Source organism: Dryobates pubescens, chromosome 1, assembly GCF_014839835.1.
Source record: "Dryobates pubescens isolate bDryPub1 chromosome 1, bDryPub1.pri, whole genome shotgun sequence".
NCBI classification, from domain to species: Eukaryota; Metazoa; Chordata; class Aves; order Piciformes; family Picidae; genus Dryobates; species Dryobates pubescens.
The window spans coordinates 16,986,090-17,010,767 of NC_071612.1; the positions used below are offsets into that span (position 1 = coordinate 16,986,090).

The 24,678-nt window shown below is 43.5% G+C and overlaps 1 protein-coding gene across 2 annotated transcripts in view; it reads left to right on the forward strand.

Moving 5' to 3' along the window:
- Nucleotides 1-2,592: 2,592 nt before the first annotated feature.
- IRF2 (interferon regulatory factor 2) overlaps nt 2,593-24,678 on the forward strand; it is a 42,893-nt gene continuing 20,807 nt past the window's right edge. Inside the window, exons 1-3 of one of the 2 annotated variants that reach the window (XM_054161983.1) lie at nt 2,593-2,890; nt 20,416-20,537; nt 21,461-21,568. In XM_054161983.1, coding sequence (XP_054017958.1) covers nt 21,482-21,568 — 87 coding nt within the window. In that variant the 5' untranslated portion in view covers nt 2,593-2,890; nt 20,416-20,537; nt 21,461-21,481. Of the gene's footprint in view, nt 2,891-3,219; nt 3,308-20,415; nt 20,538-21,460; nt 21,569-24,678 lie in introns of those variants that run through there. The other variant, XM_054161991.1, reaches the window with a different exon arrangement.

Here is a 24,678-nt window from a genome sequence, read left to right on the forward strand (position 1 = left end):
CCTCCATCCTAAATAATCCTGGTCATTTGAATCAAATGAATCCTCAAATCACTCTAACATTGAGGTCTTTCCGTATTCTTAGTTATCTTTGTTGCTCTTCTCTGGATATTTCCTATTTCTGTTACCCATGGGCCAGATGTGCTAGAGGCAGGCATATTACAGACTTCTCCATGCTCTCCATTGCACTCCATCCTGACATGTCCTGCCAGCTTTGAGATAAGTTTCTGAGCATGAAACCAATCCTTCCATGGAGTTATCATGACTTTCTTGCTTTCAACCACTTTACTGCTCTCTAATCACACCTGGCATAGTAACTGCCTCCATCCAGGTCAAAGAGTCATTAATATAATCACAGAATCATAGAATGGTTTTAATTGGAAGAGACCTTTCAGGCCACCAAGTGCAACCATTAACCTACTACTATTACTGTTGGGTCACCACTAAACCTCAAGCACATCTATACATCTTTTAAGTGTCTTCAGGGATGGTGACTCCACAGCTTCCCTGGGCAGCCTGTTTCAATGTTTGACAACCCTTTCAGTGAAGAAATTTTTCATGACACCCAGCCTAAACCTCCTCTGGCACAACTTCAGACCATGTCTTCTTGTCCCATCTTAATAATACTGTTATGTCCTAAAACATTACACCTAATTAGACCTCAAGTCTATTAAAAATTTGCTTTATTTGTGGGAGGTTGATGATTTGAATCCTTTTTTGGCTCCTTTCCCTCCAGCCACAGCCTAGTCTAACCCTCCTATACAACTTGCATTGTCACTAATGTGTCCTGCTAATTATGTCCTCTCCCCACACTTCTGTTCAGTCCACTCAAAGCCAAAGATCCCAGGTTATGGAATCATAGAATGGCTTTAATTGGAAGGGACCTTAAAGATCATCTAGTTCCACCCCTCTGGCATGGGCAGGAATACCTTATCTTCTGCTGGACCAGATTGCTCAAAGCCTCATCCTTATTCCATTGTGGCTTCGTGGAAATCAGTCCCTCTGGTCTCTTCTCTTCTGGAAGTATCTGCCATGTGAATATGACCCTTTCTCACTGTTCCTTCACAGCTGCTCTGCAGACCTGTGTCTCTCCCCATCAGTGTGGACTTGCTGTGAGTGTCGCTGGAGAAGTTTTGGAGAAGATGCTTGATTTCACTATCCTGCTTGGCACCCCACATCTTGCTTCCAAAACCTCTCCCTTGACCTTTCTTACTTCACTGGTGCACAGGTGGTGCACAGGTAGACCACAGTCACCTGCTAAGACCCCAATGGTTTTGGGAGTGTCTTTTGTATTCCTGATATCAATGGATCCCTTCCAACCTAAATTATTCTGTGTTTGTATTCTCTTCAGTGCGAGGAAATAATTTTCTAAAACAGAAGGACTCGTCACGCACAAAGGCAAACTCCCCATCCTGTTGCTAGCTTGGTGTCCTCTCCATGTCCAGGGCTGTAACTGCAGAGGGTCCTCAGCACCCAGCACCTGGGGAATACCTCCCTCTCCATATGCCATCCAGCTGGAGAGCAGACCACCACTTAACCGTCTTCCTGTGCCACCCTCTGCACAACACCTTGTGTCCTGACATTCCTCCCACTGCTGATGGCTGTGCATCATGTGTCTGCATACATAGCTATACCACTTGCCTACCTGAATATATGTACCTACATATAGCACACATATGGATGTGTGTGCATGTGACAGATGTGCACTCCGTCACCCCTTATACAACTTTTTATAGTGACTACATTTCATACCACCCTCATTGCCCCTGTGCTTCGGGCCTTTCCTTTATAATCTCTGGGTAAGGCTAGGAATGAGGCAATGCAGCCTCTCCTCAGTCAATGTTACGTACTGCAGTTTGCACTTGGATTAACTGCGTTCTGCAGAATACCCTTGGTCTCTAACCAAACTCCATGACCAATGGCAATTTGCAAAATCTTATGACATCCAAGAGCTCTCTCTTGAAGTAATCCAGCTGCTTGAGAGCTGCAGAGTTCAAAGGACCGGGTCTGAAGCTGTGCTCGTTGTAGGACTGTGACATAGTCCTTCCGAAAAGGCAACGAACAGTCCCAGCAGGGGCATTACGCCAGACCAAGACCACGACTCCCAGCGCAGCAGAAAGGAAAGAGATGCAGGGCTGGTACTGGTGGAGCCGAGCTGCGAGAATTCCCACCAGGTCTCTGGGAAAGCCTGCCCTGAATATGGGCTTGTGCATCCCGAGATACAATCTTCTCACCCTTTGCTGCTCGGAGCCGTCCCGCCTTATTTGGGGTTGTGCGTGGGAGTTGTTTCAGTCGCAAGTCACGCCAGAAATAAAATGTCAGATTTCCGCATGCAAGTCAAACCTTGAATTAAAACCATGTAAAGATGCTGTAGGAGCCGACGGTCCTGTAACAGCTCCCGACAGGACCCTTAGCACCAAAATCAACCTTCACCGAAACGAACTACCCAGTTCCCCGGGAGGAACGGGGAGAGGGGTTCGGGGGAGGAAGGGGCTGACCACGTTACGCGGCTGCCGGTGTCGGGGAGAGAGCTAGCGGCGGGGACAGCGCTGTGCAGCGCCGCGCCGTACCCTGCCGCGCCGTGCCCTGCCGTACCGCGGCGATGACGGGCGCAGCACGCTTCCGCGCCCGCCGCTGCAGCCCTGCCCCCGCCGCCTGCGCGGCCGGCCCGGCCCGGCGGAGAGGCGGGGGGATTTCCAAGCGCCGGCGGCCTCGCCGCTTCCTCTCCTTGTTTTGCTTTCGATCTGGACCTTTCTTCGCCCGGGCGGAGGCAGTGAACTTTTAGTTTTGCTCCCGCGATTATTCAGCGCCTGTTTTAATTTCCATTTCGCGTCCCCTGGCAACAGCGGTAACCTTGAGGAATTGTGTAAGGGCCGCGAAAACGGCCGGCGAGGTAAACATTTATAGATTTTTAATTTTTTTTTTTTTTTTTTTTAATTTTGCTGTTTGATTTTAAATTTTCCTCATCGCCGCCGTTTTTGAGTGCGGGGCGGCAGGGCTGCCGGAAAGATGCGCATCGGCTTAAAAACAAAAGGTCGGGCTGCAACGGCCGGGGCCGAGCCCGGTTCCGCCGCTGCATTTGAGAAGTGGCGGGGGGAGGGGGGGAGAGGCGGGCAGGGGGTGCTGGAGAGAGGGCGGCGGGTTGCGGCGGTGATGCAGTGGGTGCGGGGGTACCGTGGCCTTCTGGGTGGGGAGCTCCGGCACGCAGACAAAGGCGGGGGCGTCGGATCTGGAGGGCCAGGGCGCGGCGCGGGCCGGGCCGGGGGGTCCTCCGCACTTGTTGCGGGCCTGGCGGTTGCCGGTAGCCTCGGTAAGGAAAGGGGGCAGCAGCAGTGGCGCAGCGCGGGCAGCCGCAGAGACTGCGGGCGAGGGTCGCACCGGGTGGGGGTGGGGGGGGCACTGCCCCCGCGAGTGCCCAGGGCAGCGCGAGGCGGGGGAGGGGCGGGCGCGCGGACCCGGAGCCCCGGAGAGGTGGGGCCTGTGCGCCCGCCCCGCGGCCGGTCTGTTACACAAGCGGCGGGGCGGGGCCTTCGCGCCTTGCCCGGCGCGGCCGCCGCCTTACTCTGCCTTCAGCGGGTTAGAGATGTGGGGGTTCCAGTCCTTGCGAGGGGACGGCGCCAGCCGTGCTGAGAGAGGAGCGGTTGGCGCGACAGGATGGAGCGGGGCCTCAGGGGCTGCGAGGCCGCCGCGGGTGGGTTGTGCGGAAGCGGCGGAAGGAGGAAGTCTCGTGAAGTGCTGCACAGGGCAGGCGGTTGATGGGCGGCGGTGTTTGCTCGCTGCTGTTCGCTCGCTGCTGTTCAGCAGGCCCTTCCGCCTCATCCAGATCTTCAGCATGCTTCCAGAGAGCTAGCATTTCTGCTGGTTTCCCCCCTTGATCTATGCTCTCAGTGAATCCAGCGTTAGCAAGTGAGTCATTTGAACACCTAGCAGCCTTGAGCAGCGCTCTGCTTTCCGTTGTTTTCAGGAATAGCTTCGTTTCTAGTGGGGGCAGGCAGCGCTGCCATGTCACGACTCGTTGCGTGGCGCTTTGTAGAGTGCTGTCCTGCTCCACTCCAGCAAGTGGAGGACCAAGTCCTGGACATCTTCCCCTAGACGAAATTTATGAACAGAGGTTTTGTTTGTGTAGCACAGTGGGTCAAACTCCAAGCATCTTGTAGTGTCTGGGGTCAAAGTTGCAAATGCTTGAAGAACTGGATCCTTCAACACCGATTCATAGTAGTACTTAGGTCTTTAATTGCGCTTTGATTACTACAAGTACCTAAACAGCAGAGTGTTTGAGGCTTATTCGGGAGTTTCAGAGTGCAGAACTTTGCTCCTGGGTTAATGTAAAATTGTCATTTGTTGCCCAACTTCCCGTGCTAAGATCTTGCAGACGTCAATCTCTTTAACGTAGGAGCAGTTGTAAACACAGCCTCAGTTCCTGGAGATGAAATACATGTTTTCATTTATAGTTATTTTAATCTTAATGGGTTTGTATATAATAACCTTTGCAGAATGCTTGTGTTAGTATCATGATCGGTGCCACTTGCCCTTTCAGAGGCATAAGCCTGTTTATCGGCCCCTGTTTGTAATGTCTCAGAGGGGAATTACTTCATGTGCCCCTTGTGTGTGGTTCTGTTTCACTGGTAAATAGTGGTAGAAGGTGTGAGAGCACCAACTCCTTTGACATGGTACCTCTTCATTGTGTTCACATGCCACACTGTAGATGTTCAGCTAGGTACAGACAAGATGTGTCGGTCTGCTGACCCCAGTGTTATCTCTGGAAGTCCCAGCTGGTTCACAGAGGTAGATAGAGTGGTTAGCCAATATATTTGACAATTGTCTTTGTAGTGCCACCTGATTACTTGGTGACTACAAAAGTGACATTTCAGAACATGTCAAGTCAATTGCTTGAGAAAAGCTGTTCATCACAGGCCATGGAAAGCAGTAGTAAGAAGTATGAGAAGTAGCATAGAGGTTGTTAGGAAGGGATGGTAAAAAACCCAGCCTCTATTGCTTGGCGGTCTTTGATGTGTGGGACCAGGTGGAGTTAGAGGCAGAATCTTAATAAACAGTTGAAAAAATGATGCAGTAAAGGAGGAGCTTAGATTCAAGAGGAAATGGAAATATCCTTGTAATAGAAAGAGCCTGCATTAGAAGAATGGACTTTATGTAAATACATTTGCAGCCAAGCTATGCCTCAAATGAAACACGTTTTTATATATTTATATACAGGTACTTTTAATATATATTGACACAAGTTTAAAAAGTAAGATGTGGGAAAGAGCTGACAGGTGAAGAATGTAAATTTGCCATGACACATCCGCTCTTGAAGAGGAGCATCATGCCCTTGGTATTAAAACATCTTCGTGATACAATATTTGAGAAGTATCAGAAAGTTGGTGGAAACTCATGTCATAGAGACAGACTACAGATGGCATAGGAAGGACAGAGTCTGCTGTGCATATATGCAGTGGGATACTTTTTGTTAAACTAGGATCCCATGAACTGATGTTCTAGGCCTGTGTAGGACGAGTAGTGACTGGGGGTAGATGACTGATAAAAATGTTGAAGACTGCCCTATATTAAGGGAGAGTAGAAGAGCAACGAAAGTAGGAAACAGGATGATAATGGGAGGTTTCAGTTCCCTTCCTCCTAGATTATGTCATGCTCCAACATGAAATTTGCTCAGGTACTAAGTTTTTTAGATACCAAAAAACCTTTGCTTCCTAAATGTATCTTGTAAGAGTACTTTGTGGGTAGCAACTCTGAGCAAGGGGCTGACTAGCAAGGATTAAGTTAAGAATTTTCTGTTAAGAATGCCAGCCAGCAATGATTGTAACCTACTTGGACTTCAGGAGCAGTAAAGCCAAGGGTTGTTGTGGCAGGGTTTAATGTCCCCACGTAAATCTTCATAAAGCAAGGGGAAAAAAAATGGTAAGAGGCAGCCAAAAGTGTAAAATGCTTGCAAGAGGCATGTAATTCTTTAAAGATATCCTAGTGAAGGCTTGGAGCAGTTGTGTGGCATCTATCAGAAATACCAAAAAAAGGCTGAGCGGGCTGACGAGCAAAGATTCTCAGTAGAAATAAAAAGACATCTTTTAATAGTTGAAACTTTGTCTCTTAATAGGAAAGGTGGAAAAGAACATGAAATCTGTGTTGAGTACAGTAAGGTTAGACCCAAAAGAGTCATGGAACAAGTTGCTAAAGGCATGAAAACAATTAGTAAATCCTCTTTGAAATGCATCAAAAGCAGGAAGCCTGCTGATAAGTTATCCATGCATAGAACGAGTGTGTAAGGAAGATAAAGTCATAGTAGAAGAGTGAAACAAATTCTTTGAGCCTTGCTTTACTGAGGAAGAGTTTTAAGTTGCTCCCTTTGGAGGAGGCTTTATCTTTTTTTTACGGGTGAGTATGTTGGAGAATTTCTTCCAAACTGAAGTGTCTGTTAGCGAAAGTGTTGGAATAAACCATTGAGAAGGGTGAAATAGATGGTAGGAGGTAATACTTATTGAAGAATTTTGAAAGAACTTGAAGTGTGAAATTCTTTATACATTGCCCATGGTGTGTAACTTGTTGTCTAGGCCTGCCTTGGTGCTCCAGCAATAAAAGGTGACAAAGGAGCTGCCAGGTTTTCAAGGTCTCTTGTGAGTCAGAGAACTCCAGGATGGGAATTTTTGTTTACTTGGGCTTTGTTTTCACCAGGGATTAGTGAACACAGGTTAAAATGTGATACATAGCAAAGACTAGGCCTGATTTCTGTGGAGGAGGAGTTGTGCCTCATGAGTCTTCTGAAGTTCTGTAAAGGCAGTGCTGTGATGTGGCTGGAGTCTGGTTGATATATGCCGTCCTTAAAGCGGGACCAATTCTGAAGTGAGATCACATTGCTCTGGGCTGTATACTCATGGTCAGTTTGCTTAATGAAAGGAAATTGCTAGTTGTCAGCCTGAAGAATCTGCCTAGGGTCTATATGGTTCAGTGATTGGAGGAAAGGGTAGGTGGTGATGTGACAAGTTTACTGGTTGTGATAACTCATTTGGCACATGAAAATCCCAAAGGCTGAACCGCAAGGCCTGTAGAAGGATCTTATTATATGGAGCATCCAGATGAAAGCTTTTAACCTTAACTTCATGTACACAAGGATGAGGTTTGAACTGACTTGAAAATATCACACAATGCAAATAATCCTATGAAAAAAATAAGCTCTGTGCCCAGAAATGACTAATGAGAGGGCAGGTTAGGAATTATTAGCAAGGAGTAAAAAATGAAAACACTTTTGCTGTCACTATAAATCCACATTGCCTCCCTCTCTAGAATAGCATTAACAATTTTTGTTCCTTCATCTCAAAAAGGATGTAGTGGAAGTTGATGAACTGCAGAGAAGGGCATCAAAGACAGTCAAAGGTATGAAAGAGCTTTTGTGAATGAAATAGCTTGGAAAAGAAGTGATGGAAGAGAATGTGGGGTTGTTCTTTAAAATCATTTGTGTCATGAAGAAAGCAAGTAGGTGATAGTACAGATAAGATAAACATAACTCAAATAAAAGAATTTGGAGGCAGCTTCACTACAATGGGAGTGTTTGTCCTGTGTCATATAAATTCTGGTGCTTATGGCCGCTGCATGTATGTCAGGAATTTATGTGGGTTCACAAGTGATTAGGCGGTCTGTGGGAGAGAAACTTCATGTGCAACTTAGCAGTCAGAACAGTTCAGTATCAAATTTTGGGCACTGACTGCCCACAAAGAATTACTGCAGATGCTGATCAAGAATTATTGCTGCAATAGAAAGCTGCAAATAGAAACCTCCACTGAGAAGCATAAACTACGGTCCATTTGCAGATAATAGAGAAGCAAGATCATGTGTTGTCCTTTGTTATGTGAGCCCGGTGACATAAGATCTTATGAAACTCCCAGCAAAATAGTATCTCTCTGGTGATCCTGTTTAATCTGTGCTTGTTACCCCTGGACTTGTAAACCTGACACAAGTTACAGTCAGGTTAACTGCATCCTGAATGCATTTAACACTGAATAGGAGTGGTACTCCCAACAAAATTCCTCTGATGTTTGCAGATTTAGAACCTCAACTTTTATTGTGTGGATCTTATATTGAAAGTCACAGTCCATTTGTAGATAAAGAAGTAAAACCAATCACGTGTTACTTACCTCTGTGACTGCTTTGTAAAGAATTCCCTTTTGAAACTCTGTTCTTCAAAGGCCTACAGTGATTGTGATACTGAGGGCATAAACCAAAAGGTAGTGTTTACAGAAGTTTTATTATACCTTATGGTGCCATAAACTGTGATTAGTGTAAAACATTTTCTGGTTTGTCCTTTGAGATCACAAGTGCAAAAGGAAAACGGCAAATAAGCAAGCCAGAAAGATTCTAGGTACAGTGAATGGGAGGAACAGATTTATTGTGTTGCATATGCCTATGTGTAAATAACATTATGGGGGGAAAAAAAAAATCTGTGTAATTAAATAATTTCCCTTTCAAAAATTTATTCTTATGTATTTATTTCCAGAAGTTTTGGTGGAGCTATCTAAAGCTTCTTCCTTATACTGACTATGTGTGAACTCTTGTGTTAAGATTAAAGTTGACTAAAATAGCCAGCAAGAAAAACTATTATCAGCATCTGGCAGTAATGAATGGTTAGTGGAAATGGATGCATGTTAACAGTTAAGAGTTTAATATGTGCATATATATACATACATATCTACATGTGTATAAAGATGTTTTGCATATCACAGAAATAATATGCAGCACACATTTCTTACTGATAGACTGCAGAACAGCTCTAAAACTTGCTCTTCCAGTTAATTATGGATATGTTTCCAATTTCTCAAAGATTGATGAAAAATTACTGGGGTTTTTTTGTATGAGCTTGGGAGAAAAGAAAAAGTGGTAAGCAGTAATGTTTGGCTTTTTAGTATGTAATACACTGCAAGCCAAGCTTTGGGTATTTTAGAATTCTTCTGACCCCTTTGTTTGCTTGGGGGCAGATTGCAACAAATGTGCAGTGGTTGTTAGTACAAGGCAGATGTTTTATCTTGTTGCAGCTTGGACACAGGCATCCAGGGGCAAATCTACCCTCATGTGGCGTGTTGTTTCACCCAAGGTGCAGAACTAAATTCTAGCTCAATTATTCCAACACTCAGCTGTTGCTGTACAGGTTGCTAGCTTTCAAGATGAGCTTGGAAATTAGAATTTCCATATTCTTGGCCTTTTAAAGAGTAAAACAGGTTATGGTTGGATAGTTTTCCAGCTATTCTTTACAGGATTGTTTTGTAGCTCTCAGCATATCTGGGGTTAGGAATGGAGTTAAGGTGTGGCAAAGCAAATGTATTTAAATTTGCCCCTTAGTTTGAACTGCATACAACAGTGGATGTTGTGTAACCTTTTGCTGTAAAATTATTGTAATTACTTTTAAAAGACTTAGATGCTTGACATTGATACAGCACAAAAGAAGGAAGGGTTGCTTACAGGTTTTGTGTTTAAAAATCTGAAGTCAGGTTAAGCCAAAGTCTGTATTGTATTTCTTGGTGCCGTGGGTTAGTTGTTTGGGTGGTGTTGGATTGGTTGATGGGTTGGACGTGATGATCTTGAAGGTCTCTTCCAACCTGGTTTATTCTATGTATTCTATGTAATATTCCTATTGATATTGGACATTGCTTGAGAGCGTTACAGGCAAACCTCTTACAGCTTTATCTAGGCAAGGCAATGCCTTAATTCTTTAATCAATTAAGGTAGTACTAACTTTATGTCCATTTCATGCATATATATAATCTGCATTTGGTGCATGATAATGGACTTTTATGCATTTGGTGCACTGGCTACTCTTTCGAGGGTTTTTAGTTGAATTGCGTAAATGTATTTTATATGCAACTGAGAAATGAATCCAGTGGAAAATACTGAACTACTGAATTGAATTTGATGTGGCATGTAAATTTTGTAAAATCAAAATCAAACACCCTTCACCCCCATAAGCATTCAAAAATTGTGACAGCATCTTAAAAAGTTTATCTGAAATAAAAATAATTCCACAGTAGGGCAAAAGGTAGCATAGAAGGCTAATGCTTTTAAATTATTGGAACCTTTCCAGCAGGATTTGAAATCCCAACAGTGTTACATGAAGAAGATGAAAGCAAAACTTGAGGATAAAATTGAAACCAAATATAAACAAAAGTGAAACCGACTCCATTGGTTTTCATTTCCCAATTGGCAAAAATGAAAGAATAGACACAGAGCAAAGAAGTAGGAGAGCCGAACTTGAAAAATCATTTCAATTTTACTATTTATTTTATTTATCAGTAAATTTGGCTTCTGCATGGCAGCTTTCCTTTAGTAGATGACACAGTAGGGAGCAAGACTTGCTGCTCTCCATGGTTTATCTAGGTACCACTTTTCCCACCTAATGGACAGGGAAATGCCCCTACAATGTGGGAAGTGACATCTTCTTCAGCCACAGAAGTACTGCTTTCAAATGCTGTGACAAGCATGTACAGAAGGCACAATGGAGATGTTGACAGGGAGTCAGCTGGTAGGTGCACTTACATTTTATTCATGTTGAGATTTAAGTTGTTAATATGATCAAGTCTAAAAATACTTGGTGGGCTTTTTTTTGTTCCCCACCTTTGCGATTGTCCATTCAGATCTGAGTCAGATCAACAGTAACCAGATGTTATCAAGTATCAACTTTGCTGATGACATGAAATGACGAAATGATTTCACCCCATTTCCACAGATCAGTCAACAGTTAGAAGGTCCTTTTTGACTTTGAGATCTAGTTGGTGAATTAAGTCAGAAGATGGCCAGACATTGGGGTAGCTGTGGAATCTTGAATGAATATCCTTCTCTTACGTAGAGAGCTCCTAGGCTGTGTTGACCAAAAGGTTACATGTTGAGGAGGAGCTTATACAATTGCTGCTCTGCTGAAGCTGTACTAGGGTGAAATGAAAGATTAATTCCAAAGGGCTAGTTCTCATACACTGCATTCAAGCATTATAAAAACTAAACTAAAATGTGGAGATTTAAGAATGATGAGGGAAACTCATGGAGACTAGCTTTGTTCAATTTAATATTTATCTGGCCTAGATGAGGAATGAAGATGAGTTCAGTGGTCTCACTCTAGCTCAGTAATATTTTAGGAAACTTCCAAGATAGAAATAGCTGCTGCGGATCAGAAATTGAGGCTGTTTCATTGCTGTTGGTCTGTAGTCAATACAAAAACTTCAGAGTGCATTTTGTAGCTGATCTATTAACTATTCATATCTCAATGTGAAAATGACTTAAGGTGTTCCTCTATGTCCTGTGGCAGTGGAAAGGGTAGCATTTGTCATCAATGTCATACATTTCAACAAGCATTAGTCTTAAGCATTTAATACTCCTCACTCTTTAAGTGCAAGCCTCATAAGTATATGTATAAAAGAAAAAATATTTCCCTCTTTCATGCTCCAGTGTCAAGCATATCTCTGTAATAACTAATTCAATTTATTTTTTGTGTTCAACACATCTGCTTCTTTCACCGTGCTATTTTTGTAACTGTAAATAAGTGCATGTGACAGACATGTTTCCAGCTCACAGTGTGGATGATTCAGAGGATCCCAGCCCCCAAGTCTGTGCCGACTGTGGTCTCTCTGTAAAGACATTATCTGAGCAAGCAGGAGAGAGTTTTTAATTAATCTGAAATAATGTATACTTTTCTTTAATATCTTCTCTTGGAAGTAAAGGAGAGCCAGCTTTCTTGAAAGTGCTGGGTTTGGTGCTTGCTGTGAGGTTAAGCAGGGGCCGTTTTTATCTTTTGCTCTCAGTTCTGTGTGCTGCACTAGAGATTAGAAGTTCGGGTAGCAAAAGTGTAGGTGTGGATTAGCTATTAACTTCTGTGGTGGAAACTGCCCTTGCCCAGACAATAAAATGAAAGCTTTGAGCAAATATTAAATCGCACTTTAGTGTAGTGTGCAAATAGTTTTTGCTGTGTGTTGCAGAACAGTATGTTATACAAACAAAGGTAGTTGTGAGAAACAAGCCCAGGTGGATTACATCAGGTGCAGGTCATGGCCAGTGAATATGATAAGTCTTCCTTGAACACATTTCTCAGTGTTAGCTAGCTGGAATAATTCTTCTGCCTTTCTGAATGCCTCTAAAATGTCATTGTCTTCTCTGCAGTCCTGCCTGAGCCTCAGAAGCTGTGAGTGTGGGAACACTAAGATTAAGGACTTTGGTTTTATGGTGGCTGCTTTTCATGTACATAGTATCCTATGAAGCACTGACACTATACTTAGAAGAATGCTAGGCAGGACATGGAGATGGAAGTCTGCTTCAGGCTTAAAAACAGTATGTTTACAATTTAAGATCCTGATCTTGAAGATGCTCACATGTGATTTTTCCACTGCTTTCAGAGGGACACATGTGCTTATTAAAATTTTTGGGGTATCTCCTGTAAACCTAGTCACAGAGCATGTAAGAGTGCTTTGGTCTAACAGGGCCATGGAGAGACTTAGAAATTCTGTTGAGTTGTATCAGTATGATAAAAGAAGTGATTCTTGATAACTGTGCAAGCCTTAATAGCCTTCTAGTTTTTGCCAGGCTGGAAAATCCTTTATGAATCAGGTGTCAAATGCTGAGTTTTCCTGGCAGCTTTCAGGATTTGGCTTGTGTGGATACTGGCTGAAACAGCTAAGCAGCAGCAGCTACTACATGTGGGTATTTGGGAGTGGATTTGTGTGTGAGCACTTAATTCCGGAATAACATTGGTTTATTGGGGGAAAACTGCTCCCCAATGCAGGGAATTAATTATGCCCTGACAACCATGCCAGCAATTTTCTTGCTGTAAACAAGCCCTTCCCAAACTTGTCTTAGTGAAATCTGGCTCTACTATTGAAACTTACCACCTCTCTTCTAGGCAGCTTTCTGAGGAAAAATAGTTAGACATCCCAGATACTGAAGATGAATATTGATCGATCATCAGATGCAAAACAAAGGAAATAAAGAAGGTAAAAGTTATGGCTCCTTTTGAGACTCCTGGAGGAGGTAGAGAGTTTTCTCTTGTCATGCGCTGTTGAGTGTCGCTTGCATAGACGCATTGTCATCCTGATGCCACCAGAATGTGGCATCGTTGTCTTCACTATAGAATCTGGCATCTCTGGCTTCACTCCAGACAACACCTGGGAAACAAATAAAAGAAACCCCGAGGAAACAAAGTCTTCCTTTGAAGCTGAACCTAAAGCAATCATTTTTTATTGCCCCTAGACTGGCAGACATTGATGTGTGTGCTGATCGTTGTGGCAAGGATACTGCTGAGATGATCTTTAACAATGCATTTGTTAGAAGGCTGGGCTAAGCTCGGACGATGTAAGTCACTGAGATGCCAGAGAAGTGAATGAGCTCAACCACAGACATCGTGTTCAAGTGTCATGATAAAATTCAACGTAGGAACCAGCACAAAGGAAATTTTATTGTAGGCATTGAGAGGTTGAAGCATTATTTCATTAAGGCTAAGTCCAGAAGCAAACCCCCCTCCTTCTAGTTCTGTTACATTAGAATAAGATGACTTCAGTGCCTTTCTAGTTTGCAAATCCAAGGACTACCCTTAATGATGCCTGAGATCACTGAAAAATAATAGCTTCTGTCTTTGCTGCTGAGGGAGAATAAGCTTTGCATAGAAACCAAAGGAAAGAGTCTGTTTTGATGTGTAATGTCTGAATCCCAGCCAGGACGTGTTAACACCCTTTGGGTGGAACAGAAATGCTATAGGGCTGATGAAACATGCTCTATATACAGTATGAGCTTCCATTGTACGTTTTCCTGGGCATGTTTATCATGCAGTCTGCAATGCTGATTTCAGTATGTTTGAGGTATTTGCTGCCTTTGTTTTCTTTGGTTTTTGGGGGAGGGTTGTAGGGTTTTTTTGCAGGGAATGTGGGATTGGTTGGTGTTTTTCACTCTCTGTCCCTTGAGGACACAAGGGTTTTTCTTCCTTCTACCTTCATATATCTTTCTTGGGTACAGCAGCGTGACAGGAGGGCATGCAGAATGCTTCCTGCTACTTTACACCTTCCTACAAGGTCAAGGTGAGCACAGCCAGGCCCCTATGAAGCGGGGGCCTGTTCAGTTGCATAGCTGCTGGTGGCTTGACTCATCAGTGCAGCAGCCTGCGTTCCCAGGTGTTTCACCACCCCACACAGCTTTCCCCTTACCAGCCTTGGTTCTGTTGTAGCCCTGACTTTTTTGGTTTGGGGACCTAGGAAAGAAGTTGAAGTGCTGCCTGTACAGGTTCTGCCTTGTGTCTTACACCAGCCTGTCCAGGATCTGCACCCTCCCAATCTGCCTGCTATCCAGTTCTTGGCTTTCTGGCCTGTGTTGACAGAGTTTTCTCCTTGCAGGCACTTGAGGAAATAAGATAACACCTTTCATGCCTGCAGTGAATTATTTTTCCTGGTGATGGACAGGAAAGATATAGTATACTCATGACATCTTTGCTGCTGTCATCAAAGTGTTAAGAAAGAACAGGAAAAATGTTGCCATTACTACAGCATAGATCAAGCATTCCAGTAAACTCAAGAGCTGATCTGTGGAGCAGTGGCCATCAGGTGTGCTTTAAGAGAATGTAAGGCAAGAGATGGTTGGTGATAAGCCTATCTGCCAACAAAGTTGTGCTCTCTCCCCCATCCCCCAGTTGGCCATCACTGACAGAGTATTCTTAGGGAACAAAAGAGGCACCATTACATGCAATTAAGACACCAAGGAGGGTAGCTTTTGCTGCTTGATTATCCATGAATCCAGAACATCTCTTAAAAGGTTTTGTGTGTTTGCTTGCTCTGTATTCGTTTTCGGTGCCAAGAGCTTCAGGATTTTGTTTTGAACCCTTGTACCTCTGAGAACAGCAGTGCCCACTTTTCCTTGTTTACTCATCCTACTTTAATGACATGCTTTACTGTTGGTTCAAGAAAGAAAGGATACTTGTGTAGTTTGGGGTTAGCAGGAAGAAGGCATGTTAATTCTACTTCTGCAGCATTAATGTTGAGATTGTCCTTCTCGTGGCAAATGGGCAATGTACTGGGCAAAGGTCTATCTCCCTGTGGGCTACAAGCAGGGAGATTTCAGTGTCTGAAATTGGAGCAGCTGTATAAAGTGCAGTTCAGTTGTCTGTGTTGCAGTGTCAATCTCACATTTCAGAAGTATTTCTGAGCTGGTTAGGCCAACAGGTTTTCTTACCCAGAAGAAGTCTCTGCCCCTGACAAGTTTGACTTCCAAACAGGGCTTTGCTTAGAGGACATAGGGTTAAACGTGTTTACATTTGATAGGGGGATCCACAGTGGAATTGCTGAAAAAGGTGGTCTGGTATGCAAAATCCTATATGAAGACAGGGTCTGAGCTGTGACCAAGGAACAGAATTTTGCTCCAAATACTATTCCTTAAAATAAGATCATGTTTCCTTGTATCCTGGAACAGTCCTGGCACAGGGACAAACACAGAACCCAGTTCTCTGAATCCTAAAATTAGCGTATGGTCTCATTTCAGTGTATCTGTTTGGTCACACAGGGTGATGGATGCTCTTCTGAACTGCTGCAGCAGTAGCAAACAAAGGGAATGCTTTGAAAGTTTATCAGCAAAGCACAACATAACTTTTTTTTTTTTTTAAATAAAAAAATGCTGTCAGCTCTGTATTTACAGAGAAAAAAGAAATGGATACCATGGAATATTCTGCACATGTCCTCTGGGGAGCAGATGTTTTTTTCACAGCTCTGGGGAAAGGCTGTAACCTCTTCACAAATGCACCTCCAAGTATCTTACCCCATCTGCTCACAACCATTAATAATAGTTCCATAAACTGACATAAGTCTTTTAACCTGGGTACTTTGTGAAGTGAGGAGAAGAATTACTTTTCCAGACTTTTATCCTTCCAGAGAAATACCCACAGGCATAGAGTAGGGTGTCTTTTGGGGATGACCTTTGTGCCTTTTCAGTTACGGAGATGCTGTTAGAGGGAGCAAAACTGAAGGGATGAGAACATCTTGTACTGCTCGGATTTAATGCCTGCCATGCCAGTGCTTTCACTTTCTGTCTACTGCTCTAATTCTAGTGAAGAGCTTCTCATTCTCAAAGGTTACACTTTCTGTATGGCAGGAGTGTTATCTCCAGCAGGGTGACAAGCTAAAGCCAGATTGACTAGAAGGCTTTAGCAGAGAGTAGGGAGTGCTACAAGCTCTTCATTGATCATTATGGAGTGAAAGTATTTATATGTATATGGAGACTGCAACTATCCTGTCTTTTCTAATGTATATTTAAAGACAATTAGCTCATGAAAATAACAGATTTTTTTCTGGTATATCTTGAAAAATGGATGAGTGCTGTGATTTCCTTTCTTAAGAGCTGTCCACAAAGAACCTTAGAAGAATGCATCTTGCAAAGAAGTATGGAACTGAAACCCAGTGTGATTTGTTGTGTCTTAAGGAGGCTGTGGTGACAGCTAACTGCTCAGTGCTCTTTGTGCGATTGCTCATAAAAATGTTGTTGCACCTGTGCTTCCCTTTCATACACTGTTATGACTTGTCTTTCAGCTGTGTCTGTCTTGGAAAACTGGCTTGCATTGTTCACTCCAGGCTGTTGGTGTAATTTCCTTGTAGAAAGCTGCTTTTCAGGTGTAATATGTAATAGTAGGAACAGTGTTCTTGGCTGGCTTCTTCCTGGTCTGTGTATTCCTAACTTTAGGGTTATGCTGGCCCTGGCTGTGTTCTACAGCATTCTTCCTCCAAGTCATCTCTTGGAATAGAACAGTTTATATCTTGTCAGGAGTAGCCTCCACCATGGTTTTTTCAGTATCTAGTTGGAAAAAAAAAAAAAGGTTGAACTGACTGTATGACTAGAATGAAACATCAACATAATCCCTCTGTCAGCTGGCATCAGCTCATCAATGGGCCATGCTCCCAGTGGCCTCCCCCTCAAGAGAAGTGCTGTTGAATCAAAGTTAGTGTCTCACAAGCTCAGCACTTATTTGGGAGTAATTTTATTGATGCCTTAATGTTGTTGATCCCCACCATCAAAAACAGAATGACCTCTGACTACAGACCCCTTTAAGAAGGTGGCAGATGATAAAAAAGGAGTGAGAAAAGGGAAATGATATTCACAGTGCTATCAACCTTAATACACTTGTAGGAGGCATGGTTAAAATTTGTGGTTCTTGAAGATTGATTGTTTTGTTAAGAATGGCAACTGTTCATAAAGTGAATTCCCAGCAGGCAGTCCTACTTCAATGTCTAAATGAGCTCCTCTTTTCGTGTAGGGGAGAAAAATGCTTTCTTACGTCCCATCTGCATTAGCAGTTGACTATGTTTCTTAGTCATTATTCTTCCCTTCCCCCACCCTGTCACAGTGATAAACCACAAGAAAAAAATGAACAGAAGTTATTATAGACGTTATGCCAGAAAGTTTGACTCCAACGCGAGTCTCCAGGAGTGCTAAGCATTTCCCTGAGCTTACCCCATAGAGATGCAGAGGGTCAGTACTGTCCCAAGTTTGAAGCTGTGGTCTAAAAGCACAGAACCTTCATTAGTGGGTTTGGATTAAGGGAGTCCTCTCTGTCCTCCCCTGCTGCTCCTTCCCACTCCCATGATGGAGTGCTTCTCCTCTTGGTTGTGCTGTCCCAAGTGTCTTTGAGCAGGATCAGAGCTGTGACCTGGGTTCAAACAGACAGGAAAAAAAAAAAAGCCTTACAGAAAGAGTCATTGCTTGTGAGCCTGCTGAGTTCCATGGTTGGTCTTCACAAAGCTGCCTAAGCTGCTTATGGATGGGACTAAAGGGTGAAATTGATGGAGTGCCAGGTGCTCCTTTGCCACTGGTGGAGCTGCAGCTTTCCCCTGCAGCCCAAGCAGGTTCTGCTCCTCTCGCCTGGCCACCTCCACCCACCAAGTCTCCAGTATGGAGGAAGGTAGTGCAGGGTGACCCACAGAGGGCATTAGGCCATTTTTCTCCGGGTTAACTCAAGTGTAAATGTTCAGGCTGACAAAGGTAAACAGGCATTTTAAGAGGTTTGGTTAGGCTGGCAGATGGGAACCTATGGCTCAGGAGTTCATAGTCATGGTGAAGTTGATGGTAACTGGATGTCTTGGCAGCTCTGAAAATAACTGTTAGAGGTCCACATGTCCTGATACAAAAAGTATAGACAACTGCACATAGCTTCTTCTATGTGTAAGTGTGCAGAAGACGTGTAATGTTAACATTAACCAGGAAGGGGAGATAGGTGCATAGGTGCTCCTAGTTTTACAGCCTGCTTCAGATTCTGGATGTTGATGCTTTGTTCTCTTTGAAAGGATTGACTGTTTTCTGCATTTTCATTTCTGCTGTGTAAACACTGGAGAGAGGTTGGAATGAAGGAACTTGGCATACCTGGTGTTTTGTGTGGCTCACCTTAGTTTGTGGCTTTGTAGGTTTGTTTCATAATTTATGTATTCTTATGGAAGGTGAAGGTGATGATAGATGGTGGCCCCTGAAACTTTGCTGGCCATTTTGGAGAATTTTAAAAGTCTTTACAAACTTGAATGACTCTTAGCAGAGTCATTCAACAATCACCTGGCAGAAGGTGATTGTCCTGCTGCTCACTGATCGATGGACTGCAAATTCTCCCACCTGAAGCCATCTGAATAAAACTCCGAAGTGCTCCCATTAGCCCCACTTGGGAAGCAACAGAAGCTACTGCAGAAGGTGATGTTTCTTTCTGTTTAAATAAATCATGTATTTGACCTCTCTGGAGGGGACATGTGGCACCTCCATTTCTTGTAAGCAATTGTTCAGTAGAGTTGACTTGGTATTTTCATGACAAGGATGTTGTTGGCATGCAATTGCCAAAAAACCCACTCCATTTTAGAACCATTGTGGTTAGTGCTGTCCTGAGGCAGATATGTCTTTTTCTGAAGACATCAGGCTTTATTTTTGGCAGCATGTGCTCTCAGAAGAGCAAGGTTGTGTTCTGATGAGCAGAAGCATGGTGTGCTTGCCCCTCTGTGAAAGACATTCCCCAGAAGATGCCCATCATTGACTCCAGCTGGACATCATGGCAGGTTATTTTTAGCTGGGTTTGGTTTTACTTTCAGATGAACACATCCTGGGAGGCACTTCTCCCTTCTTGCAAGCCAAAGCTCTTTTCTGATTACCTTGGATTCATTTGCCATAGTGTTGATGATGGATATGAAGGTGTGTGCTGGCAGCTGCAGGTGCTGATCCTGAAGGAATCCCAGGGTGCTGAAAAGGAGATGAGCACTGCAACATCTGTGGAGGGGCAGCTGGAGAAGTCCCTGGGGACATGGGAGGGAAGAGAAGACTGGCTCAACTGTACTGTTTTGCCCAAGCCCAGCTTCTTTGTTGTAGCAATGTTGACAGCTTTATTGGTCTCCTGAAACACGTTGCTTCTGCACAAAGTCAGCTTCTGTTTGCTTGTTCCATGTGGGATTCATTGCTGCTGCCTTCAAGATGACTTTTCTGCCTTCTGTCTGATTTGTTCATTCAGATGGGCTTGAAATTTGTCTTAGGGGCTCATTACCCAGAGGATGAGTCTCACTGCTGAATGGGAGCACTCATATATAGAATTCTGAAGATGATGCACAGAGTTTCCAGGACTTGTCTCGAACTGCATGCATACTTAAAGATATCTTACAAGGAAATGCATCTTAGATGATCATTACATCTACTTGTTTCCTCCTTGGTAGACAGCTGAAAATCTGCTCATGTTTTCGGTACATTGCCATGTGCATTTTTCAGCTTCAACCCAAAATATATTAGGGGAAGATCTCCTGTACCCACACTGTGACCTCATGAGGGTACTTGGTGCCAAGTGGAGGGGGCTGCAGCAGCATGGCCAGCTACTCACCGCCGTTCCCAGGGCTGAAGACACTACACTTACATCAGTCTTTCCCAGAAAAGAGCTGCTCTCTTGCACAGAGAGGGGATTTACACGAGGGCTCAACTGCTGTCAGATTCTGAGGTCGGCTGTTTCTTTGTGTCTAACGTGAACATGAAGGGGAGAAGAGGAGTTGCAACTGTTTTCTGAGCTCTTGTAGACATTTGTCCTCAGTAGGAAAGGCTCTGGCTGAAGCTGGAGTGACCAGCTCGACACGGTATTAGAGAAAACGCCAGTGTGTTTGCTAAGAGATTAGTGTGAGCATGGCTGCTGGTAAATTCTCTGAACACATCAAAGAGCCTTATTGTTGTACTCAGGTTTTAATTCCTTATTAGTTTCAGGAAATACATGTCCTCAGAGCAATGAGAGGAAACTTTGAACATTTTTCTTCCTCTTGTGCTGGGTGTGGGCTTGGTACTGCCTAATTGTTAGTCTGTCTGATGCCTGTACTCCCATAGGAAGCAAGAACAAACCCATTTACATTTGTGTCATTGCTGTGTGCTTTCAAATCTGTGGCCCACTCATTTTGTTTCTCTTTTTTTTTTCTTAAGATCAAAGGTGACAAGAATAGCAGAGAAGTTAAGAATGATGCAGAGAACACAGATGTGAAGAACAAAGACGAGAGGAAGGAGTTGAGCCCAGTGCAGAGGGGAAGAGAAGCAGCAGCCTAAATGCAAGTACTTGAACATGGAAATAAAGGGTTGCAGGAGTTTAATGTGGTGCTTTCATCTTCATCTAGTGCCAGTTGGCATTTTCAGAGCAGTGCCTGAGATAGGTTAATGTTTTAAAAATTATCTGCCTTAAGTTCAAGACTTTGGACTCTTATGTCAATGATTTACAGCTCTAAACAGGGAAGTGGCATCAGGGTCATGTGTGTGAGAGACAAAGAGAGAGAGGGTTAAAAAAAAGAAGTCAGTTTGACTCTTAAGTGAATAATGTGGTGGTGTAGTTGAGGAGACTTTAAAGCTCTCACTTCCTAGCTAGTCAGTATTGAACTGTAAATTAGCAGGTAAAAATCAGTGACCGAGTTGATCAGACAAAGCTGGAGCAGGGGGATCAAACTGCTCAGCCAGAACCAAAGTGGTCTGATAAACTGCTCTCATGTAAAATGTTTTGTTTTCATAAATTTTAGTAAAGTTTATGGGACAGAAGCAGCTGTTCCAAAGTGCTGTCATTGGCATTTTAGCTAGTACAGTGATGCCTCTTGAATGTGAATTCTTCTCGTTGCATCTTTTTTCTTGGAAAAAAAAGGTCTTGTGCAAATGCAGGTATGTAGGCCAAAAAGAGGTCTCTTCAGGAGAGTAACTATTTTAATTTGTGGCCACCTGTGTCAGCAGACAAGCTTTTGCCAACATAATGTGTCTTCTTCAGGTGAAAGTTCTCCTAATCCAGGTGTACCAGAGAGTCTGCCATAGAAAAGGCTTTATCATCTCAATTGCTCTTAGGTGGGGCTTCTGCACAGATCCAAAGTCACTATTGTATTTATAATTAATCAATGCTTGCAGAGCTTTAGTATGTCTGTAGTGTGCTGAGATGGGGGAGCTGCCTGGGAGTTCTGCCTGGAAAATCAGTAATCTTGTCCCTTGTTCCCCGCAGCTTCTTCCCAGGTGGGTGACAATGCCTGTCGAAAGGATGCGGATGCGCCCCTGGCTGGAAGAGCAAATCAACTCTAACAGGATACCAGGGCTGAAATGGCTAAATAAGGTAAGGGGGGGTGTGTGTGTGCATGCACATGTGTGTATGTGTGCTGAAGAGGGACTTCACAGTAGTGCCTGAGGTTTGGATAGGTAAATCAGCTCATTCCTGGTTTTCAAAGGGGTGGCATGAGGAGGAGGGGCAAAGCTGAATGCTTCCTGCTCAACCTGTTCCTCCAGACTTGCCTGCCAGATCTGAGGCACCCTGTTTTAACCTGGTAGATTTGTGACTCCTTTGAAAGCATTTTCCAACTCTTTGTTGTTGGAGCAAGCATTTCTGAAGACTCAGCTAGTACTTTTTTTTAAGCTGGGATCAGGTAGCTCACCAAGTAGCGTCAGAGGGATGTGAACAGAATGCTTTCCTGAGGTGGAAGGCTATATTCTGTGTCAAACTCTGGGTTGAATCAATGATCTCCAGTTTCAGACTTGGTGAATTCTCTGAAACTTCTCAACCTGGGAGAAAACATGGTAATTTTCCTTGTCAGACCCAAACTTAATATTCCTGGAGCTGAGCTCTCACTGGAAGCTCTAGACATCAGTGTGGCCTCCAAAATGTCTGTGCCCAATTGGAAAGATTTTTGATTGGCTCAATAAAACCAAGGAGTGTATTTGAGACTTTGAACAGCAATAAACCCTGGAAATACTATATGCATTCTGCAGTGTGCAGGAAAGTAATTCACCACACTGAAAAGATTGAAGCAGTTTTGGCTACAGAGATTTCTTTATTATCAAAATGGGTAGATAGGCAGCAAATCAGGTGCAGAAACATAGGAGCTGCCACTCTGATTAAGACAGTAACCCAATTAGTCAGGTGTTCTTAGAGTAGTTGCTGTGGTGCTTAGATGTTATTTTCTAGAGCTGAAGAGTGGCATTCAGATTACTACTTTTTCTTTTTCTTTTCTTTAGTTTTCAAAGCTATAAATGCTCATGAGTGTAAAATTATCAGGAGCCCTTTAAATTTCAGCTACAAATTTTGTTTCTCAGGAACTTCCTGCATCAGTGAGTCTCACATGCTGTGGCAGGGTAAATAAATATTACTTTATCCATTCCCTAGTTAGCTGCCTTGTGAATTTGAGTAGATCTTTGTTCTTGCATAATGGGGTCACAGCTGAAGAGGAGAAGGAGACCAGGTTTTTACTGTTGTCTTTGTAATACGAGTCCCATGTTCAGATTCTTCTCATTGAGTATCTCTACTTCGGTGTCAGCTCTTTCCTGCTGACAGTCTATCTCTGCTGCCCTTTGCTAGGAATTCTTGCCCAATCCTGAAACAATTTCCCTGCATTTAGTAGGGCACACTTTCAGATTTAAGCATCAATACAGCGTTGTCATCTGTAGGTTATGTTCATGTAGCATTCTTCGGTACACCTCAGGAATGTGCCTGCCGCCTTTGCTCTGCAGTGTGAGAATGCTGTCACTGTGCTAACAGCTTCATTCTTCCAAGTTCAGCCCACCAGCCCATAAAGGCAGTTTGCAAGGCGTGTCGTGCTGTTTAATGTTTGCAGCCCTCTGATGGTGCCATTAACAGCAGTTTCTGCCTTGTGCATCTGGCGTAAATTGTGTGTAAGAGCTGGTGGGAGACTTTATGCTTAGTTAGCATGTTCTATATTGACCAAGGCTTGTCTCATAAATATTTTGATCTTTCCCCCCCCCCCCCCCCCCAGCCCTGAAACAAAGCTGTGGCTCCTGCCAGAAAGGGGATACCAGGCTATGTGGCCTGCCTTAAAGTTTATTAAACTCTGATTTGGCATCATTCTGTGTTGCCTCTGTTGTGCGCAACAAACTAATTGTACTTTGGAGCATTTTTGTTTAAAAATGTTTAAACATTTATTCCAACAGTGAATCATTGAACCAAAAATATTTCTATTTTTACTGTAAAGCCTGACCATAAACAAAAGCCATGCATGGATGGAATCAATGATACAGTATCATGTGTATCCCAGCCCTTTCTGTACCCACAGACTCAACTCTGGAGGATGGAGGATTTGGGGATTTGTGTATTTTAGTCAGAGTTTGACAAAGAAAAGGCAGTTCACAGGACAGAAAAGAAAGTGGGTTAAAGCAGCAAGAGAAGGTCACTTGTGTACACAGTTTTTAAGGAAGTAAGATTTAAATACTGAAGAAACTATTGCCATTCTGGGTTTGCCATTTACTTTCTCTTCTTAGGGAATTTTTCCTTTCTGAGGAAAGAATAAAACCTCTCTCATGTAAAAATGACAAATCGGGTACAGCTGGCTTATCTAATTCCTTCCCCTACTGTCAGTTGATTGCATTATACCTCCTGCTTTGTGTTCTCTAGAAGAGACTCCTCTCAATAGGGCTTAAAAAATAAATTCCTGTGTACCTCCCTTGTGAAAATGGTTGAATGCTGTGAGGGAGGAAGGGAATTTCTTTATCTTCCCAGAGAGACAAAACTGGGAGGTGTGAAGGCAGTGATGTAGTTCATTAGAGGGCAGAGGTGGTGTGAGGAGGGGAGTAATATGAGGTTAGTGTCCCTCATAGATCTGGAAAAGGAAATCACAATGGAAACATTCAGAGTAGCTGTAACAGGAGTCGAGAGGCACCCTGCTACTTTGATGGGTGCTTGGAGTATTAACCTCCAGATGGATACTGCTATTTAAAATTTGTCCTGTGACTTTCTCGGTAGAATGTGATCTTGTGCTTGTTCACCTGCTTGGAGCATTCTGCAATGCTGTGGCTGCAAGCATCTGATGCTATTTTCCTCTTCCCACCTATTTCTGAGAATGTGTGACACCTTTTCCCTTTTGCTATCCCCATTGGAATTGGCAGCAATTCCTGTTGCATTTTGTGGGTTGTGCTTTTCACTTGAGGTGAGGCTAATTTGTTAATAGAAACACGAGACTGCCCCACAAGCATCCTGTGGTGGAGTGCTGTACCAGACAACACATGTTTCTTCAAGTCTAAGAGAAAGCACTGATGAGCCTTTTCCTGTTAAGGTCATTGTTAGGAGGCATCAGGTGAAGAAGGTAAATGTTTGGTAATGTGTGAAATAAAAAAATCAGTATTTAGATAAAAAGCATCTATGTAAACGAGGGCAGAACACACAACCACATGGTGTTACTGCAATCAGCAGTCTGCAGGATTTCAGAGATTAGGTATTGA